Genomic DNA, 19,540 nt, shown 5'->3' with positions numbered 1-19,540 from the left:
GGAAGTACTCCTTGAGCGGCTTGAGAAATATTTTCTGTACAAGAACTTAAAATTGGCGATGGTAGATCTTGACTCTCTCCAGCCCGGCGCTTTACACTTGTTTTAATTGCAGCTACTTCCACGCTTGCTGCTGAAGCACCATGAGAATGCTCGTTTATTTCCTTTATCACTTCATTGTTTTTAGTGTGTATACGGGCTTTGCACTCGTTCTTGTTTTCACATCTCCAAAACTTCATCAAAGTGTCCTTCTTGCTATGCTTGTCGAACACATATAGATATCCATTGTGAGAAAATTTAGGTTTGTCTTTCTTACTTAAAATACTTTCAGCCATTTCTGCAAACTTTACTGATTCTCATAAATTTTTATGAGAATCAGTAAAGTAAAATTAGACTTAACTACTTTTACATTTTTAGAGTAAAATTCTAAGAGTATGTTGCGCTACAGAACTAGGTGGAATTTTGGTGGAACTAGGTACAGAACTACATTTAAAATGTTGGTTTTAAAAGTGGTTATTAAGTAGGTAATTAAGATTCGGCGCCAAATCGTTGAATGCCAAAACAATCGGCGCCAAACCAATTCAGCGCCAAAAAAACGGCGCCAAAAGATCGGCGCCAAAATGGCGGGGCCAAATGGTACCATTCCCCAGCAGATGCCATACAAGGCTATGATGCCGCCAGATAGGATGCTTTCTATGGTGCATCTGTAAAAGTTGGTGAGAGTCAGTGTGGACATGCCGAATTTCCTTTGTTTCCTGAGGAAGTATAGGCGCTGTTGTGCGTTCTTGGTGGTAGCGTCGACGTGGTGGACCAGGACAGATTTTTGGCGATGTGCATACCTAGGAATTTGAAGCTGTCAGTCATCTCCACCTCAGCCCCATTGATGCTGACAGAGATGTGGACAATACTTTGCTTCCTGAAATCAACGACCAGCTCTTTAGTTTTGCTGACATTGAGAGATAGATTGTTGCCATTGCACCACTCCACTAGGCTCTCTATCTCCTATATTCTGACTCGTCGTTGTTTGAGATCCAACCAACTATGGTCGTCAGTAAACTTGTAGATGGAGTTGGAACCAAATTTTGCCACGTGGTCATGTGTGTATAAGGAGTACTGTGTGGGGCTAAGTATGCAGCCTTGCGGGGCCCCGGTATTGAGGACTATAGTGGAGGAGGTATTGTTCTTTATTCCTACTGATTGTGGTCTATGGGTCAGAAAGTTGAAGATCCAGTTGCAGAGTGAGGACTGTTGGAGATAGAACAATTTCATTGAGCGCCTGATTTATTGCTGACTTGAGTGGGAATTGTCCAAGGGTTTATCTGGGCTCTTTGCGCTCTTTTGGATTTATTTTGGTATCCTCTAGGCCGATAGGAGAACTCTTCACCCCACAACGGGCAAGATGTTCTAGTCTGATTTTCTGCCTCCCTCGGGTCACTTTATGAGGCTTGTGTGTTCCGGATGCTTTATATTTTGAGAGACGAGATGCTTGAATGAATGAATGGACACAACAAGACTTTGGACCCTCCCCATATTTTGGAAATATTCCGCATTTATTATCCAGCTGTTTAAAATTGCCAGCCCTATCCCTTGGGGCCTGTGTGCTGGCTGGTTATTCTGGCATTTCAACTGCACCGGCTGTGTGTCCCTCTCCCAGTTACTGCTTGAAGGCCTCACGGATTAGGCTGCACAGCTCCTCGAATCCCCCCGCCAGAGCATCCACTTTTGTCGCCAAGGCTCCCAGCTGCTTCTCCAGTTCGTTGTCGGAGGCGATCATCCTGGTGTTCATTTCGTACAGGAGCAGCTGCATCTTCAACATGAGAAAAGCAATGTTAGGTCCCTGGCATTAACCGACCGGCCAATCAGGCAACATTCTGTGTTCCACTCTGCATCCTCCCACCTACACTCCCTGACTGAGGCTCACCAAACAACTAATCCCTCAAATCCGTTCCTGCTCATCTCCAATGTACACAATCCCAATGGATTAAACCCCTTCCTAGTCACTGCCACTGTACACAATCCAAATGAATCAAACCCCTTCCCATTCACTCCTTTTAACACAATCCCAACGCATCAAACCCTTTCCCATTCACTTCCATTGTACACAATCCCAATGGATCAAACCCTTTCCTATTCACTCCTAATATACACAATCCCAATGGATCACGGCTCTTCCCATTCACTCCCAATATGCATAATCCCAATAAATCAAACCCTTTCCCATTCACTCCTATTGTACACAATCTCAATGGATCAAATCATTTCCCATTCACTCTCAATATACACAATCCCAATGGATCAAACCCTTTCCCATTCGCTGCCACTGTACAAAATCCCAATGGATCAAAGCCCTTCCCATTCACTTCCCTTGTACACAATCCCAACGGATTAAAAACCCCTCCCCATTTGTTCACATTGTACACAATCCCAATGGATTAAACCCTTTCCCATTCACTCCAAATATACACAAACCCAATGGATCAAACCTATTCCCATTCACTTGCATTCTACATAATCCCAATATTCAAACTCCGTCCTGCAAATTTTTTACACAGAGGGCAGTGGGTGCCTGGAACTCGCTGCCGGAGGAGGTGGTGGAAGCAGGGACAATAGTGACATTTAAGGGACATCTTGACAAATACATGAATAGGATGGGCTACAGGGATACGGGCCCCAGAAGTGTAGAAGATTTTAGTTTAGATGGCAGCATGGTCGGCGTAGGCCGGAGGGCCTGTTCCTGAGCTGTACTTTTCTTTGTTCTTTGTTCTTTTCACTCTCACTGTACACAATCCCAATAGATCAAAGCCCTTCTCATTCATACCCATTGTGCACAATCCCAGTGGTTCAGACCCCTTCCCATTTACTCCCAATTTGGTGGAAGTTTGATCCATTGGGATTGTGTGCAAATGGAGTGAATGGGAAGGGATTTGATCCATTGTTATTGTGTACAGTGGGAGTGAATGGGAAGGGGTTTGATCCATTGTTATTGTGCACAGTGGGAGTGAATGGGAAGGGGTTTGATCCATTGGGATTGTGTATAATGGGATGAATGGGATGGAGTTTCATCTATTGGGGTTGTGCACAATAGGAGTGACTGTGATGGAGTTTCATCCATTGGGATTGTGAGCGCAAGAGGGTTTGGGAGCTTTGGGATTGGTATGTCGTGCCCCGTGCTGCAGCATTGACAGAACTTCAGCAAGTTGGAACTTGACCAAGAAGTGGTGTGCTCGGAATATTCTGGAGACTGGATATATGGCTAATGGTCGCATAATGTTCAGGAGGGGCTCCTGACCTGTGAAGGAATTTACAAGACAACTGCTGTTACCTTGGAGATGTCCAGCATGGAGCTAACTACGTCCCGGAGTTTCCTCTGCCTCAGCTTTACTTTGCGGAATCTGGAAGGCAAATTGGCATTAATTATGACCACAACATTATTGTTCAGCCCATGGCACAGTGGGCGCTTTCCGTTTTGGAGACAGAAGGTTGTGGGTTCAAGTCTAAACAAGGAGACTTGAGTATAATAATCTCGGATAACATGCCTAGTGCAGTCCAGAGGGAGTGCTGCACTGTCAGAGGGTCAGTACTGAGAGAGTGCTGCACTGTCAGAATCAGTTCTGAGGGAGCGCCGCACTGTCAAAGGGGCAGTACTGAGGGAGTGCTGCACTGTCAGAGGGTCAGTACTGAGGGAGTGCTGCACTGTCAGAGGGTCAGTACTGAGGGAGTGCTGCACTGTCAGAGGGTCAGTACTGAGAGAGTGCTGCACTGTCAGAGGGTCAGTACTGAGGGAGTGCCGCACAGTCAGAGGGTCAGTACTGAGGGAGTGCTGCACTGTCAGAGGGTCAGTACTGAGGGAGTGCCGCACTGTCAGAATCAGTTCTGAGGGAGCGCTGCACTGTCAGAGGGTCAGTACTGAGGGAGTGCTGCACTGTCAGAGGGTCAGTGCTGAGGGAGTGCTGCACTGTCAGAGGGTCAGTACTGAGGGAGTGCTGCACTGTCAGAGGGTCAGTGCTGAGGGAGTGCCGCACTGTCAGACTCAGTTCTGAGGGAGCGCTGCACTGTCAGAGGGTCAGTACTGAGAGAGTGCTGCACTGTCAGAGGGTCAGTACTGAGGGAGTGCCGCACTGTCAGAATCAGTTCTGAGGGAGCGCTGCACTGTCAGACGGTCAGTACTGAGGGAGTGCTGCACTGTCAGACGGTCAGTACTGAGGGAGTGCTGCACTGTCAGAGGGTCAGTACTGAGGGAGTGCTGCACTGTCAGAGGGTCAGTACTGAGGGAGTGCTGCACTGTCAGAGGGTCAGTACTGAGGGAATGCTGCACTGTCAGAAGGTCAGTACTGAGGGAGTGCTGCACTGTCAGAGGGTCAGTACTGAGGGAGTGCTGCACTGTCTGAGGGTCAGTCCTGAGGGAGTGCTGCACTGTTGGAGGGTTAATCCTGAGGGAGTGCTGCACTGTTGGGGGGTTAGTCCTGAGGGAGCATTGTACTGTCGGAGGTTCAGTACTGAGGGAGCACGGCACTGTTGGAGGACAGCCTGTACCTTCGGAGGTAGAGTTAGGTTATGAAGCAGATTGGTTTAATAGTATTCACTTGTAGGAGATGGGTGTCACTGGCATCACCAACATTTATTGTCCATCTTGAGACCCCCCCTTAAGAAGGTGGTGATGGGTCTTCTTCTTGAACCATTTCAGTCCATATGGTGAAGGGACCGTTACGGAGGAAATCCCAGGATAGTGACCCAATGACGATGAATGACTGGCCGATATATCTCTAAGTCGGACGGTGTGTGAGACTCAGACGGAACGTGGAAGTAATGATGTTCCCTATGTTCTGGGCAGCACGGTAGCATGGTGGTTAGCATAAATGCTTCACACCTCCAGGGTCCCAGGTTCGGTTCCCGGCTGGGTCACTGTCTCTGCGGAGTCTGCACGTCCTCCCCCTGTGTGCGTGGGTTTCCTCCGGGTGCTCTGGTTTCCTCCCACAGTCCAAAGATGTGCGGGTTAGGTGGATTGGCCATGCTAAATTGCCCGTAGTGTCCTACAAAGTAAGATTAAAGGGGGGGTTGTTGGGTTACGGGTATAGGGTGGATTTGTGGGTTTGAGTAGGGTGATCATTGCTCGGCACAACATCGAGGGCCGAAGGGCCTGTTCTGTGCTGTACTGTTCTATGTTCTATGTTCTATGTTCTATGTTCTATGTTCTATGTTCTATGTTCTATGTTCCTGCCACCCTTCTCCAATTGGCAGATAACACAGCCTTGGCCCTAGGTTGATATTTCGGATGATCGAGCTCTGGGTGGCATTTTGGCACTGCAGGTAATGGTGTATTTACCCTTGGTGCCAATCTACCATAGAACCTTCTAACCAGCAGACAGGCCAGGTGAAGGATCAGAATTACTCACTGACGGACTGTGGTTAGTACATCACGATGATATCTCCTAATCTTCTGGGGATCTTGGCTCTTCCTGTATTTGTACAGTAACCAAGTTACTCCAATCAGATCAGCTGCAATCTTCTGCACCTTTATCAAATAAATAACCAGAGTTGGTGAGGAAAACTCAAAACAAGGAACCAAAATTTCAGCATCGGGATTTTAAGGAGATAATTTGTTAGACAGGAGACATTTCAAAGAGGAAGTTGCTCCTTGACTCATACATCGAAGATAATCCCTCCAATCCCCTAACATCTCCATCAAAGACCATCCCACCAATCCCCTAACCCTCCCAGCGTAGACGATCCTCAAATCCACTAACTCTCCCATTGAAGACCACCCACCAATCTGCCAACTCTACTATCGAAGACCATCCCTCTAATCCATTAATTCTCCCATCGAAGGCCATACCTTTAATCCCCTAACTCTCCATTGAAGACCATCTCTCTAATCCCCTAACTCTCCACTGAAGACTATCCCTCTAATCCCCTAACGCTCCATTGAAGACCATCCTTCTGATCCACAAACTTTCTCATTGAAGACCATCCCTCAAATCCTCAACTCACCATCAAAGACCCATCGCTCTAATCCCAACACTCCATCAAAGCCCATCCCTCTAAACCCCTAACTCTCCCATTGAAGACCATCCCTTTAATCCCCTAACTCTCCATTGAAGACTATCCCTCGAATCCCCTAACTCTCCCATTGAAAACCCTCCCTCTGATCCACTAACTTCCACATTGAAGGCCATCTCTCTAATTCCCTAACACTCCCATCGAAGAGCATCCTTCTAATCCCCTAGCTCGCTCATGAAAGAACTCCCTGCACATGTCCACCATTTTTTTGAGTCCTCACCTCTTTTGCCAGTTGAATATCCTGCATAAAATTATGGACAAGTTTTTCATCCTTGTTCAGCTCCAGTTTCTTGACAATCACAGCGATGAGCAAGGCTGTGCAGCACACCCCCTTTTGGAGTTAAATACAGAACCAGGGTCACACTCTCCCCGAAAGTATTAGAAACAAAAATATTTGCAATTCTATGCCACCTGTCACCATGCCAGACTGGTCCAAAACACATCACAGCCAATGAATTTCTTGTATAATCACCGCTGTAATGTAGCATTGCCTCAATACTGAGCTTCCAACAGTACAGCACTCCCTCAGTACTGAGAGTGCTACCCACTGAGCCATAACATGCCCAACAATTCTATATATCAACTATGCAAAACCTTCAATTGGATTTGATTTTAACTGGCAATGTGGATTATTTTATACCTGGTAATGTGGAATGAGACAGGACCTCAGAATAAAGGATTTTCAAGGCAATAGTGATCATAACATTTGTGAAGTTCACATTGAGGATAAGAAATTCAGTACCGGGTTGCTGCTGATAGGGTCAGGAAGGAGCTGGTGGGGGCTGGGGGGACAGAGGTGAGGTGTTGTCACTGTGGGGACTGGGTCGGGCAGGGGGTGCTGGCCTGGGGCGGGCAGTCGACGGGCTATGGCTAGTCGACGGGGGGGGGGGGGGGGGGGGGACGCCCTCTGATCCCGTTGGTCACCTGGAATGCGAGAGGATTGAATGGGCCGGTGAAGCGGTCAAGGGTACTTGCTCATCTGAAGGGGCTAAAGGCAGATGTGGCAATGCTTCAGGAGACCCACCTGAAGGTGGCGGACCAGGTCCGCCTGAGGAAGGGATGGGTGGGGCAGGTTTTCCACTCTGGGTTGGATGTGAAGAACCGGGGAGTGGTGATTCTGGTGGGGAAAAATGTGTTGTTTGAGGCATCGGAGGTGGTGGCGGATAAGGGGGGTAGGTATGTTATGGTTAGGGGCAGGCTACAAGGAGAGAAGGTGGTACTTGCTAGTGTGTATGCCCCAAATTGGGACGATGCGGGCTTTATGAGGCGTATGTTGGGACGGGTCTCGGATCTGGAGGCGAGATGTCTGATCATGGGGGGGCGGGGACTTCAATACGGTGTTGGATCCTTCACTGGATCGGTCCAGCTCTAGGACGGGTAGGAGGCTGGCGGCGGCCAAGGTACTGAGAGGGTTTATGGACCAGATGGGTGGGGTGGATCCATGGAGGTTTGTGAGGCCGAGGGCACGCGAGTACTCTTTCTTCTCCCACGTACATAGGGTCTACTCTCGGATAGACTTCTTCGTGGTGAGTAGGGGACTGATTCCGAGAGTGGAGGAGGCCAAGTATTCGGTCATTGCAATCTCCGACCACGCTCCGCATTGGATAGAGTTGGAGATGGGGGAGGTGCGGGACCAGCGCCGTTTGTGGCGGTTGGATGTGGGGTTGCTGGGGGAGGAGGAGGTGTGTAGGAGGGTCCGGGCAAGTATTGAGGGGTACCTCGAGGTGAATGATACGGGGGGGGGTTCAGGTGGGGATGGTCTGGGAAGCCCTGAAGGTAGTGATTCATGGGGAGCTGATATCCATCCGGGCACACAGGGAGAGGAGCGAGAGGAGTGAGAGGGATAGACTGGTGGGAAAGATGCTGGAGGTAGACAGGAGGTACGCAGAGGCACCAGAGGAGGGACTGTTGGGGGAGAGGCGCAGCCTGCAGGCTAAATTTGATTTGCTGACCACTAGAAAGGCGGAGGCACAGTGGAGGAAGGCACAGTGGAGGAAGGCACAAGGGGCAGTGTACGAACATGGTGAAAAGGCGAGTAGGATGCTGGCTCATCAGCTCCGCAAGCGGGATGCGGCAAAGGAAATTGCTGGAGTGAGAGACAAGAGTGGGAATGTGGTGCGGAAGGGGGTAGAGGTGAATGAGGTCTTCAAGGATTTTTTACGGGGAACTGTACCGGTCGGAGCCAACGGGGGAGAGGAGGGAAATGGAGAGGTTCCTCGACGGGCACCGGGGCCGGATGGGTTCCCGGTGGAATTTTATAAAAAGTTTGTGGACCTAGTGGGCCCCTTGCTGGTGCGGACACTCAATGAAGCGTGGGAAGGGGGGACTTTTCCCCCGACGATGTCGCGGGCGCTGATCTCGTTAATTTTAAAGAGGGACATGGACCCCCAGCAGTGTGGTTCATACAGGCCCATATCTCTCCTCAACGTAGATGCTAAGGTGCTGGCAAAAATATTGGCCATCAGGATAGAGGACTGTGTGCCAGGGGTTGAGCACGAGGACCAGACAGGTTTTGTGAAGGGGAGGCAGCTGAACACGAATGTGCGGAGATTGTTGAATGTCATCATGATGCCGGCGATTGAGGGGGAGGCAGAGATAGTGGTGGCGCTGGATGCAGAGAAGGCCTTCGATAGAGTGGAGTGGGGGTACCTATGGGAGGTGATGGGGAGGTTTGGATTTGGTGAAGGGTTCATTAGATGGGTAAGGCTGCTATATGAGGCCCTGATGGCGTGCGTGGCCACGAATTGGAGGAGGTCGGAGTACTTCTGGCTTTACCGAGGGACCAGACAGGGTTGCTCCCTGTCCCCCTTGTTGTTTGCACTGGCAATCGAGCCGCTGGCGATGGTGTTGAGGGATTCAGAGAGGTGGAGAGGCTTGGTGCGAGGTGGGGAGGAACATAGGGTGTCGTTGTATGCCGATGGCCTGTTACTGTATGTGGCGGACCCGGTGGGAGGGATGCCGGGGGTGATGGAGCTGCTAGCTGAGTTTGGGACCTTTTCAGGCTATAAACTAAATTTAGGCAAGAGTGAGGTGTTTGTGGTGCACCCTGGAGACCAGGAGGAAGGAATTGGTAGGCTCCCGCTTAGGCGGGCAGGGGAGAGCTTTAGGTACCTGGGGGTGCAGGTGGCCAGGGACTGGGGGACTCTTCACAAACATAATTTCACCAGACTTGTAGATCAGATGGAGGAGGAGTTCAAGAGGTGGGACGTGCTGCCATTGTCGTTGGCGGGGAGGGTACAGTCCGTCAAAATGGCGGTGCTTCCGAGGTTCGTGTTCTTCTTTCAGTGCCTGCCCATCTTTATCCCCAGGGCCTTCTTTAGGAGAGTGACTAGCAGTATTTTGAGCTTTGTGTGGGCACATGGGACTCTGAGAGTGAAGAGAGTGTTCCTGGAGCGAGGGAGAGATAGAGGCGGGCTGGCACTGCCCAACCTTCTGGGGTACTATTGGGCGGCCAATGTATCAATGGTGCGTAAATGGGTGATGGAGGGGGGAGGGGCGGCGTGGAAAAGAATGGAGATGGCGTCATGTAGAGGTACGAACCTGGGTGCCATGGTAACGGCACCGTTGCCGCTCTCCCCTATGAGGTTTACCACGAGCCCGGTGGTGGCGGCGACCCTAAGAATCTGGGGACAGTGGAGACGGCATCAGGGGGAAACAGGGGGCTCGATGGAGGCTCCACTGGGTGGCAATCATCGGTTCATCCCAGGGAACAAAGATGGGGGATTTAGGGGGTGGCAAAGGGCGGGCATTAGTAAATTGAGGGACCTGTTTATTGGCGGGAGGTTTGCGGGCATGGGGGAACTGGAAGATAAATTTGGGCTTCCCCAAGGGAACATGTTCAGATATTTGCAGGTAAAGGCGTTTGCTAGGCGACAGGTAGAGGGATTCCCTCTGCTGCCCTCGCGGGGGACGATGGACAGAGTGCTTTTGGGGGTGTGGGTCGGAGAGGGGAAGGTGTCTGACATCTATAAGGTAATGTAGGAGGTGGAGGAGTCGTCAGTGGAGGAGCTGAAGGCTAAATGGGAGGAGGAAATCGGGGAGCAGATAGAGGACGGGACTTGGGTGGATGCCCTGGAGAGAGTCAACTTTTCCTCATGTGCGAAGCTTAGTCTCATCCAATTCAAGGTGCTGCACCGGGCCCACATGTCCGGGACTAGGATGAGTAGGTTCTTTGGGGGTGAGGACAGGTGCACCAGATGTTCGGGGAGTCCAGCGAACTACGCCCATATGTTCTGGGCATGCCCAGCACTGGAAGAATTCTGGAAGGGGGTGGCGAGGACGGTGTCGAGGGTGGTTGGATCCAGGGTCAAACCAGGGTGGGGACTCGCGATTTTTGGAGTTGCGGTAGAGCCGGGAGTGCAGGAGGCAAAAGAGGCCGGTGTCCTGGCCTTTGTGTCCCTAGTAGCCCGACGAAGGATCCTGCTACAGTGGAAGGATGCGAGGCCCCCAAGTGTGGAGTTCGGGATCAGTGACATGGCGGGATTTATAAAATTGGAAAGGGTCAAATTTGCCCTGAGAGGATCAATGCAAGGGTTCTATAAACGATGGCAGCCTTTTCTGGACTTCGTGGCTCAAAGATAGGTATCTTGGTCAATAACAGCAGCAACCCGGGGGGGGGGGGGGGGGGGAGGTGGGGGTGTTCCTTATTGTAGTTTCTATTCTATAACTTTATATTGTGTTAATTTGTGTTGTTAAAATGCTGTGTTGTTCATGGAGGTGGGGCTAATGTTTAGGATTGCTAATATTATTGTTATTTTTGGTATTTTACTATGGTGCATTATTGTTGTATAAATTCAAAATTTTTCAATAAAAATTATTTAAAAAAAAAGAAATTCAGGTCCGACACTCGTGTTTTAAATTTAAATAAAGACAACTGCAAATATATGAAGACAGAGTTGGTAAAAGTGGAATGAGACAGGACCTCAGAATAAAGGATTTTCAAGGCAATAGTGATCATAACATGATCGAATTTCACATTGAGGATAAGAAATTCAGGTCCGACACTCGTGTTTTAAATTTAAATAAAGACAACTGCAAATATATGAAGTCAGAGTTGGTAAAAGTGGAATGGATGAATGGGCTAAAAAGGTAAGATGGTAGAAAAGCAGTGGCAGAAGTCTGAGGAGATGTGGTACAATGGTGCCTCATCCGCCGAGGACCCGGGCTCGATCCTGGTCCTGGATCACTGTCCATGTGGAGTTTACACATTCCCCTGTGTCTGCGTGGATCTCACTCCCACAACCCAAAAAGATGTGCTGCGTAGGTGAATTGGCCACGCTAAATTGGCCCTTAATTGGAAACAAAAAATTGAATACTCTAATTTTATTTAAAAATTAATACATCTGAGGATATAGTTCTTCACTCTCAACAAACATGTATTCCATTGAGAAATAATATAAAATGGAAGAACTCCCTGTGGCCAAGTAAGAAAGTTATGGATAGTATGAAATTGAAAGAAAAGACTTGCAAAGCTGCAATGTTTAATGGTGGGCCAGAAGATTGGGAGAAGTTTAGATTTCAGCAAAAGATGACAAAATAATAATTAGGAGGAAAAAATTAGAATATTGGAGAAAACTAGAAAGAAATATAATAGCAGACAGACTAAAGTGTCTGCACGTATATAAAAAGGAAGAGAGTAGCTAATGTAAAGGTGGTGCCTTAGAGGGTGAGGCTTGGGAATTAATGAAAGGAAATGGCAGAGTGTAGTGCTTTTTAAAATCTGCCTTTTCAGTAGCACACACATACGTATCACAGGAATAGTAGAAAAGCAAACAGAAAAAGTGAGGTAGGAACATAAAGTAATCATGACCACTAGAGAAAATGTATTGAGAAAACTAGCGGCTTGCATGTTTCCCAGTATTGGTGTCTTGTTTCCTCGGGTCTTAAAAGAGATGGCAAGAGATACTCAATGGACTGGTTGTGATATTCCAAAATTCCCTAGATTCTGGAGTTATGATCCCAGCTAATGTTGATACTGGACAGGTCAGATCCCAGGGTGATATATCCTAGCTTCTTTTTTTTATAAACCATAGAGGAAAGTTACTGAACAAATTCAGAGGAATTTGCTGATGAACTTTAGAAAGAACAAACAGAATGTTTATTAAAACATTAACAGTGGACTATATTACACTTGCCAATGCAAACACGAGACAACTATTCCTTTACCCCAGAAATATCTTTCCAGGCACATATGCAAGTGAAGAATTACCACTAGCTTGACACAAAGGCTTGAGACTGGCACATTTGTAAATGGCTTTAATTGGTGAATTCCTGAGTAATCACTTGATGCTTCTCACTCAAATGTTATATTTCCCTGAGACACCCACAAACATCACTCTTCAACTTAAGATAAACACTTTAGTTCCCTAAACTTAGTTTACAAGTAGCATATCTGCTGAACTGATCACTTTACTGAGTACCATAACTGATTATTCAGTTAGCTACAGTCCCAATGGCCTTGTTTTTGTCCTCGGAGAGCTTAAATTCCCTGTCTTCGCTCTCTGACACAAACACTACCTCTCTCGACTCTGAATATTTTTTGTTTCTCTGTGTCGCTAGACCATTGTCGCTGGGCAACAGTAAAGTCTTTTTTCTGCTTTATCTTTCTTCCTCAGAATCATAACTTTCAACCACCTTTAACTGGTCTCTTTAATTTCAGGGGTTGTGAAACCACAAAAATCTGTAGTAAACAATATAACCCAAAACCCCCCAAAACGTTTTAGTCACAATCGAGACTCCCAGACACCAAGATTCATAAACAGGACTTAAATGAAACATAAACTATCTCTAGCTTCCCTAACACGCAAACATATCTATATATACATAAATTGAATTTAAAATTATACGCTTTTCATAACACTTGAAAGCTGATTGGAAAACTGTTAATGTAACACCACTTTTCGGGAAAAGAGATAGATAGAAAGAGAGGAACTATAGCCCAGTTAGTCTTACGTCTGTAATTAGAAAAATGTAAAAATCCACTATTACAAAGGTAATAGCAGGGCATTTAGTGGGAGGCATTGTGGCCCACTAGGAACAATCCCTGCTTTGTGTCAGAAGATGTGGGTTTGAGGGCACCCCAGAACTTGATGGCCAAGGAAGGTGCGTTCGCAACATAGCCAAAGTGGTTGAATATCCAAACACGCCAATGGCAGGTGGTAAGAGTGGGCGAGATTTCCAGTCAGTCAAGTGAGAGGAAGAATGGTGGAACCTCTGCAACGTGCATGTGAAAAGTGGATGTTGCCATAGCAACTCAGACTCCCTGAGCCAACCGTACCATAGCCAAATAGAACATTTAGAAAATACACTCAGGTAGGGTCACACATGGTTCATGAAAAGAAAAGTGGGGTGTTTGAAAAATTCATCAGAGTTTTTGAAGATACAGCATTGTAAAGGGGAACCTGTAGATGTTGTGGTTTCCAAAAGGTGTTTGATACAGTGCCGCATACAAGGTCGCTGCACAAGATAAGGGCTAGAATTCTCTGGCTATTGGCATTCTCTGCTCCCGCCGGCAATGCACCTTCACCTGTGGGCTTCCTGGCCGGGTGGGGAAGGCTTCAGTGGGAAATCCCAGTGACATGCGACGGCAGGAGAAAAACCCGCCACCAGTAAACGGTGCACCCCCGAGAAACACACGGCTGGTGAACCGGAAAATCCAGCCCAAGAGCTCATGGTGTGGGAGGCGATATGTTAGCACTAATTGAGGATTGGCTCATCATTAGGAAAAAGAGAGTTGGGTCAACTAGTTCATTTTCTGGGAGTGCCACAGGCACCAATTCTGGGACCTGAGTCCTTTACAATTTATGCTGATGACGTGGTTGGAGGGACCAAATATATTGCAGCCAAATTTGCTGATGCGACAAAGATAGATAGGAAAGCGAGTTGTGAGGAGAATCCAAACGGTCTGCGAAGGGGTATAGATAGGTTCAGTGAGTGGGCAGAATTTGATAGAGGGAAAATGCAAGGTTTAGCTGGAGGAAGAGAAAACTAGAATATTATTTAAAACGACAAATACTGCAGAATGCTGCAGTACAGAGTGAAAAAATGTAAGGAGGAGTTGGACCGATTTTTAATTGGTAATGGGCTGAAGGGTTATGGAGAACAGGCCAGGGTGAGATCAGCCATGATCGAATGGTGGAGCAGACTCGATGGGCCAAATGGCCTAATTTTGCTCCTAGATCTTATGAACATACGATCTGGGAGTTCTTGCACACAAATCACAAAAAGTCAGCTGCCGCAACGGCAAGTGATTAGAGGAAGGCAAATGGGAAGGTTGTGTTAACCCTAACGCTTTATCGCAGAGAGGGGAATGGGGTATAAGAGTCAGGACGTCTCACTAAAACCGTACAGGGCATGGTGAGACAACTCCTGGAACACTGTGCAAATTTCTGGTCTCCATATCTCTTGGGCAGACCACATTGGGGGCACTGTGCACAGTTCTGGTCTCCATATCTCTCGGGCAGACCACATTGGGGGCACTGTGCACAGTTCTGGTCTCCATATCCCTTGGTTAGAACACACCTGGAACACTGTGCAAAGTTCTGGTCTCCATATCCCTTGGTTAGAACACACCTGGAACACTGTGCAAAGTTCAGGTTTCCATATCCCTTGGTTAGACCACACCTGGAACATTGTGCACAGTTCTGGTCTCCATATCCCTTGGTTAGAACACACCTGGAGCACTGCGCACAGTTCTGGTTTCCATATCCCTTGGTTGGACCGCACCTGGAGCACTGCGCACAGTTCTGGTCACCATATATTGTTTAGGCCACACATGGAGCACTTTGCACAGTTCTGGTATCCTCACTTAGGGAGGGAGGTACTGGAATTTGAGGCAGTTCAGGAAAGGTTCACTGGGCCAATTCCTGGGATGAGGAAAGTTTGGGCAGGTTGGGTTGGTGCCCATTGGAGATTAGAAGAATGAGAGATGATATTATAGAAACAGATAAGATTCTGAGGGGGGAGGGGGGGGCGGAGTTGTGGGTTTGACAGGGTGAATGTTTCTCCCTCTTGGGGGGGGGCGGGGTTATCTAGAACTAGGGGGGGGGACACAGTTTGAGAATAAGAGGGTCTTCCATTGAAGACGGAGATGAGGAATTTCATCTCCCAGAGGCTAGTTACTCTGTGGAATTTTCCCCCCACTCCAAGAAAACAGTGGGGGCTGTGGCTCATTGAATATGTTCAAGGCCAATTTAGTGTTTTGATTGACGAGGGAGTTGGGCGGTTATGAAGGAAGAGACAGGCCTATGGAGTATAGATCACAATCGGAGCACCATGGTCTTAATGAATGGGAGAGCAGGTTGGAGGGGCTGAATGGCCTCCTCCGACTCATTTTTTCTTTTTGAGAGGAGCACCCCATGCCATGGAGACTGCGAGATCTTTGCTCACGGATTCTGTACCTGCTTCCCCGCTGATCGCGGGGCACCGTGGTTTCTCCAGCACTGACCAAGGCTTCTCATATGTCAAGTCAAGTAATGGTGCCTTACCGTCACTCCTGTTATCAGGCAGATAACCCTCCCGCATGTGGTGGAAGGAACCATGTCACCATAGCCAATGGTGAGGAAGGTGATTGGAATGAGCCACATGGAGGTGAAAATATTAATCGTGCTGTTGTGATTTTGGCTGCAGGAAGGAGGGAAGCGAGAGAATCATCAGTGATTTTGCACCCTCTGAGCTCATGCACACTCCACTCCCCAAAGTCAGTCACCGCCTCACAAATTATTTTATTGTATGACATTTCCAAATTTTTCTCTTTTGCTCTTTTGTGGGATGTGGGCCTTGCTGGTCGGGCCCAGCATTTATTGTCCATCCCTAATTTCCCCTTGAGAAGGTGTTGGTGAGCTGTCTTCCGTCATCGCTGCAGTCTCTGTGGTGTAGGTACTACCACTGTGCTGTTAGGGTCGGACTTCCAGGACTTTGACCAAGCGATAGTGAAAGGAATGGCCGATATATTTTGGAAGGATTCTCCTGTTAATCCCTGTCTGTCCCTTGTTTTTTAAATTTATGTTATTTGGCTATGACACTTTTTGTACATGAATAATTAATGGAACCTATGCCTTTAAGTTGAACTTTACCTTTAATTTGAGTGGCTGGTAAACTGAGGATTGACTTGTGACCTCAGGCAAGGCAGGTTGCAAAGAGCTGTTTATATTTTGGATCAGCAGATTTAAAAGACATTGTGATGGACTTGGCTGCTGGCCAATGAACTGTTTGGGAATTGCAGGACCTTAGCAAAGGCCGCTGCCTATCAGTCGGGGTTTTCTCTGGAATGTTCCTTCCTCTTTCTTTTGTTTTAGTCAGAAACTGGCGGTCCACAGCCCTGCCTGATCTCTCCCTGTCATCTAATGGATTCTTTCTAAAAATCCAAAGAAAAGACCTTTCTCACTCCACAGCCAGTTTGAACTGTAGGGAAATTCAATCCAGCCACTAGCTGCAGACAGAGTTAGTTATTTAATAACCCTTTTTTAAATCTTCTGTGGGGAACTCTCAGTTCTTAACTCAGTAAGGTCATTCTGTGGAGTTGGAAACAAGTAAGAATTAAACAGGCCTGAGACAGATTCTTTCAGTGAAGGTGCAGGTTAATAAAAGTTAAGGTGCCTCCCCAGAGGGAATCCTTCAGCCTGGAAGCACTGAATGAATTTTACTGCCAGAAGATCCTTGTTAGCAATCGAACCAGTGGCTTTGGTCCATAAGCATCCTGGGAGAATGGGACATTTGGTGGCGGCCATGGAATGAACTGTCGCACCTTTGGTGGCTCCCCCTCAAGGTTGTATCTTTCAGTCCTTTCCCCCATCTGAAGAGGGAAGATTTTGCCAGGAGGAAGGTGTAGGAGTACCTGGAGAAGGTGTAACTCCTCCGGTGTGGCTGGTGGATGGATCCATAAACTAAGAGTGGGACGAGAAGAAAAGAGCTGCTGGAACAGGAGAGCCATACGTTCAGATGGCGGAAGGCAAAGGGGCTTCTGCCCACCCAGTGGTCAACGGAGCAGTTAGTAGAGTTTCTGAACGCTCTGGAGGACCTGGCTAAAGTGATGGAGCCGATTAAAGCATGGATCAAGAGAGTGGAGCAGAGGCTGGAGTCCCAGGGCTGGAAAACCAGAAGGTGGAGGAGGCGCAGGGGGAACATGAGGAGCAGTTAGCCTCATTGGTGGCCAAGGTGGGGGTGATGTGGGAGACCCAGAAGAGGTTTAAGGAGAAGATGGGGGATCCGGAGAACCACTCCAGAAGGCAAAATGTGAGGATTGTGGGGATGCCCGAATGCATCGAAGGTACGGAAGCCGTCACGTATGTGGCCAAAATGCTGGAGCAGTTAATGGGGGAGGGGGCCTTTGACCATCCCTGAAGGTTGACCGAGCACAGAGGGTGCTGATGAGGAGGCCGCAAACGGGTGATCCGCCAGGGCGATGGTGGTGGTGCGGTTGCACCGCTTTGTGGGTAAAGAGAAGATTCTCCGGTGGGCGAGGCAGACAAGACAGTACACATGGGAGTGGAACGTGCCGCAGGTGTTCCAAGACCTGGGCAGAGAGCAGGTGAAGGGTGGGGGGGTGGGGGTGGGGGTGGCGGGATTAATCAGGTCAAGGCTGCTCTCTTCAAGAAGGGGATGAGGTTTGGGGTGCTGTACCAGGCCAGCCACTGGATGACTTTCCAGAATCGAGAATATTATTTTGTCATGCCAGATGAGGCAATGGTGTTTATGAGGGACAATGGACTGGCAGGAGAGGGAGGACATTGAACTTTGGAGGAGTTTGTGTGAATGTTTCTCTGCTCTCTGGAAACTTTCCCCCTCAAAATGTTCCTTTTGTTTTTATGGTGGGGTGTTCGGTGGGCAGGCTGGGTTTGATGGGGGTGTATTCGGAGGGCAGGCTGGGTTTGATGGGGGTGTATTCGGAGGGCAGGCTGGGTTTGATGGTGGGGTGTTCGGTGGGCAGGCTGGGTTTGATGGGGTGTTCGGAGGGCAGGCTGGGTTTGATGGGGTGTTCGGAGGGCAGGCTGGGTTTGATGGTGGGGTGTTCGGAGGGCAGGCTGGGTTTGATGGTGGGGTGTTCGGAGGGCAGACTGGGTTTGATGATGGGGTGTTGGGAGGGCAGGCTGAGGTTGATGGGGTGTTCGGTGGGCAGGCTGGGTTTGATGGTGGGGTGTTCGGAGGGGAGGCTGGATTTGATGATGGGGTGTTGGGAGGGCAGGCTGAGGTTGATGGGGTGTTCGGTGGGAAGGCTGGGTTTGATGGTGGGGTGTTCGGAGGGCAGGCTGGGTTTGATGATGGGGTGTTCGGAGGGCAGGCTGGGGTTGATGGTGGGGTGATCGGAGGGCAGGCTGGGTTTAATGGGGTGGTCGGAGGGCAGGCTGGGTTTGATGGTGGGGTGTTCGGAGGGCAGGCTGGGTTTGATGGGTGTTCGGAGGGCAGGCTGGGTTTGATGGTGGGGTGTTCGGAGGGCAGGCTGGGTTTGATGGTGGGGTGTTCGGAGGGGAGGCTGGGTTTGATGGGGTGTTCGGTGGGCAGGCTGGGTTTAATGGGGTGTTCGGAGGGCAGGCTGGGTTTGATGGTGGGGTGTTCGGAGGGCAGGCTGGGTTTGATGATGGGGTGTTCGGAGGGCAGGCTAGGTTTGATGTTGGGGTGTTCGGAGGGCAGGCTGGGTTTGATGGTGGGGTGTTCGGTGGGCAGGCTGGGTTTGATGGTGGGGTGTTCGGAGGGGATGCTGGGTTTGAGGGCAGGGTTCGGAGGTGTTCGGAGGTGTCCGGAGGGCAGGCTGGGTTTGATGATGGGGTGTTCAGAGGGCAGGCTGGGTTTGATGGTGGGGTGTTCGGTGGGCAGGCTGGGTTTGATGGTGGGGTGTTCGGAGAGCAGGCTGGGTTTAATGGGGTGTTCGGAGGGCAGGCTGGGTTTGATTGGGGCAGCAGGGTAGCATGGTGGTTAGCATAAATGCTTCACAGCTCCAGAGTCCCAGGTTCGATTCCCGGCTGGGTCACTGTCTGTGTGGAGTCTGCACGTCCTCCCCCTGTTTGCGTGGGTTTCCTCCGGGTGCTCCGGTTTCCTCCCACAGTCCAAAGATGTGCAGGTTAGGTGGATTGGCCATGCTAAATTGCCCGTAGTGTCCTAATAAAGTAAGGTTAAGGGGGGGTTGTTGGGTTACGGGTATAGGGTGGATACGTGGGTTTGAGTAGGGTGATCATGGCTCGGCACAACATTGAGGGCCGAAGGGCCTGTTCTGTGCTGTACTGTTCTATGTTCTATGATGATGGGGTGTTCGGAGGGCAGGCTGGGTTTGATGATGGGGTGATCGGAGGGGAGGCTGGGTTTGATGGTGGGGTGTTTGGAGGGGAGGCTGGGTTTGATGGCGGGGTGTTCGGAGGGCAGGCTGGGTTTGATGGTGGGGTGTTCGGAGGGGAGGCTGGGTTTGATGATGGGGTGTTCGGTGGGCAGGCTGGGTTTGATGATGGGGTGTTCGGAGGGCAGGCTGGGTTTGATGGGGTGTTCGGAGGGCAGGCTG

General features: G+C 49.3%; 1 protein-coding gene across 1 annotated transcript; it reads right to left on the bottom strand.

The window, feature by feature from the left end:
* Positions 1-1,528: 1,528 nt before the first annotated feature.
* Positions 1,529-15,683, bottom strand: LOC119974640 (intermediate conductance calcium-activated potassium channel protein 4-like). Its single transcript, XM_038813705.1, has 5 exons — positions 15,540-15,683; positions 6,275-6,385; positions 5,391-5,509; positions 3,320-3,389; positions 1,529-1,804 (listed from the first exon to the last, which is right to left on the bottom strand). Exons 1-5 carry the CDS (start codon positions 15,636-15,638, stop codon positions 1,652-1,654), a joined length of 552 nt encoding a protein of 183 aa, XP_038669633.1. The 5' UTR covers positions 15,639-15,683; the 3' UTR covers positions 1,529-1,651.
* Between the last annotated feature and the right edge of the window lie 3,857 nt (positions 15,684-19,540).

This window comes from Scyliorhinus canicula, chromosome 12 (genome assembly GCF_902713615.1).
Source record: "Scyliorhinus canicula chromosome 12, sScyCan1.1, whole genome shotgun sequence".
Classification (NCBI taxonomy): Eukaryota; Metazoa; Chordata; class Chondrichthyes; order Carcharhiniformes; family Scyliorhinidae; genus Scyliorhinus; species Scyliorhinus canicula.
The sequence above is the reverse complement of the archived record's forward strand: the minus strand, read 5'-3'. Positions and strand labels throughout refer to the sequence as shown.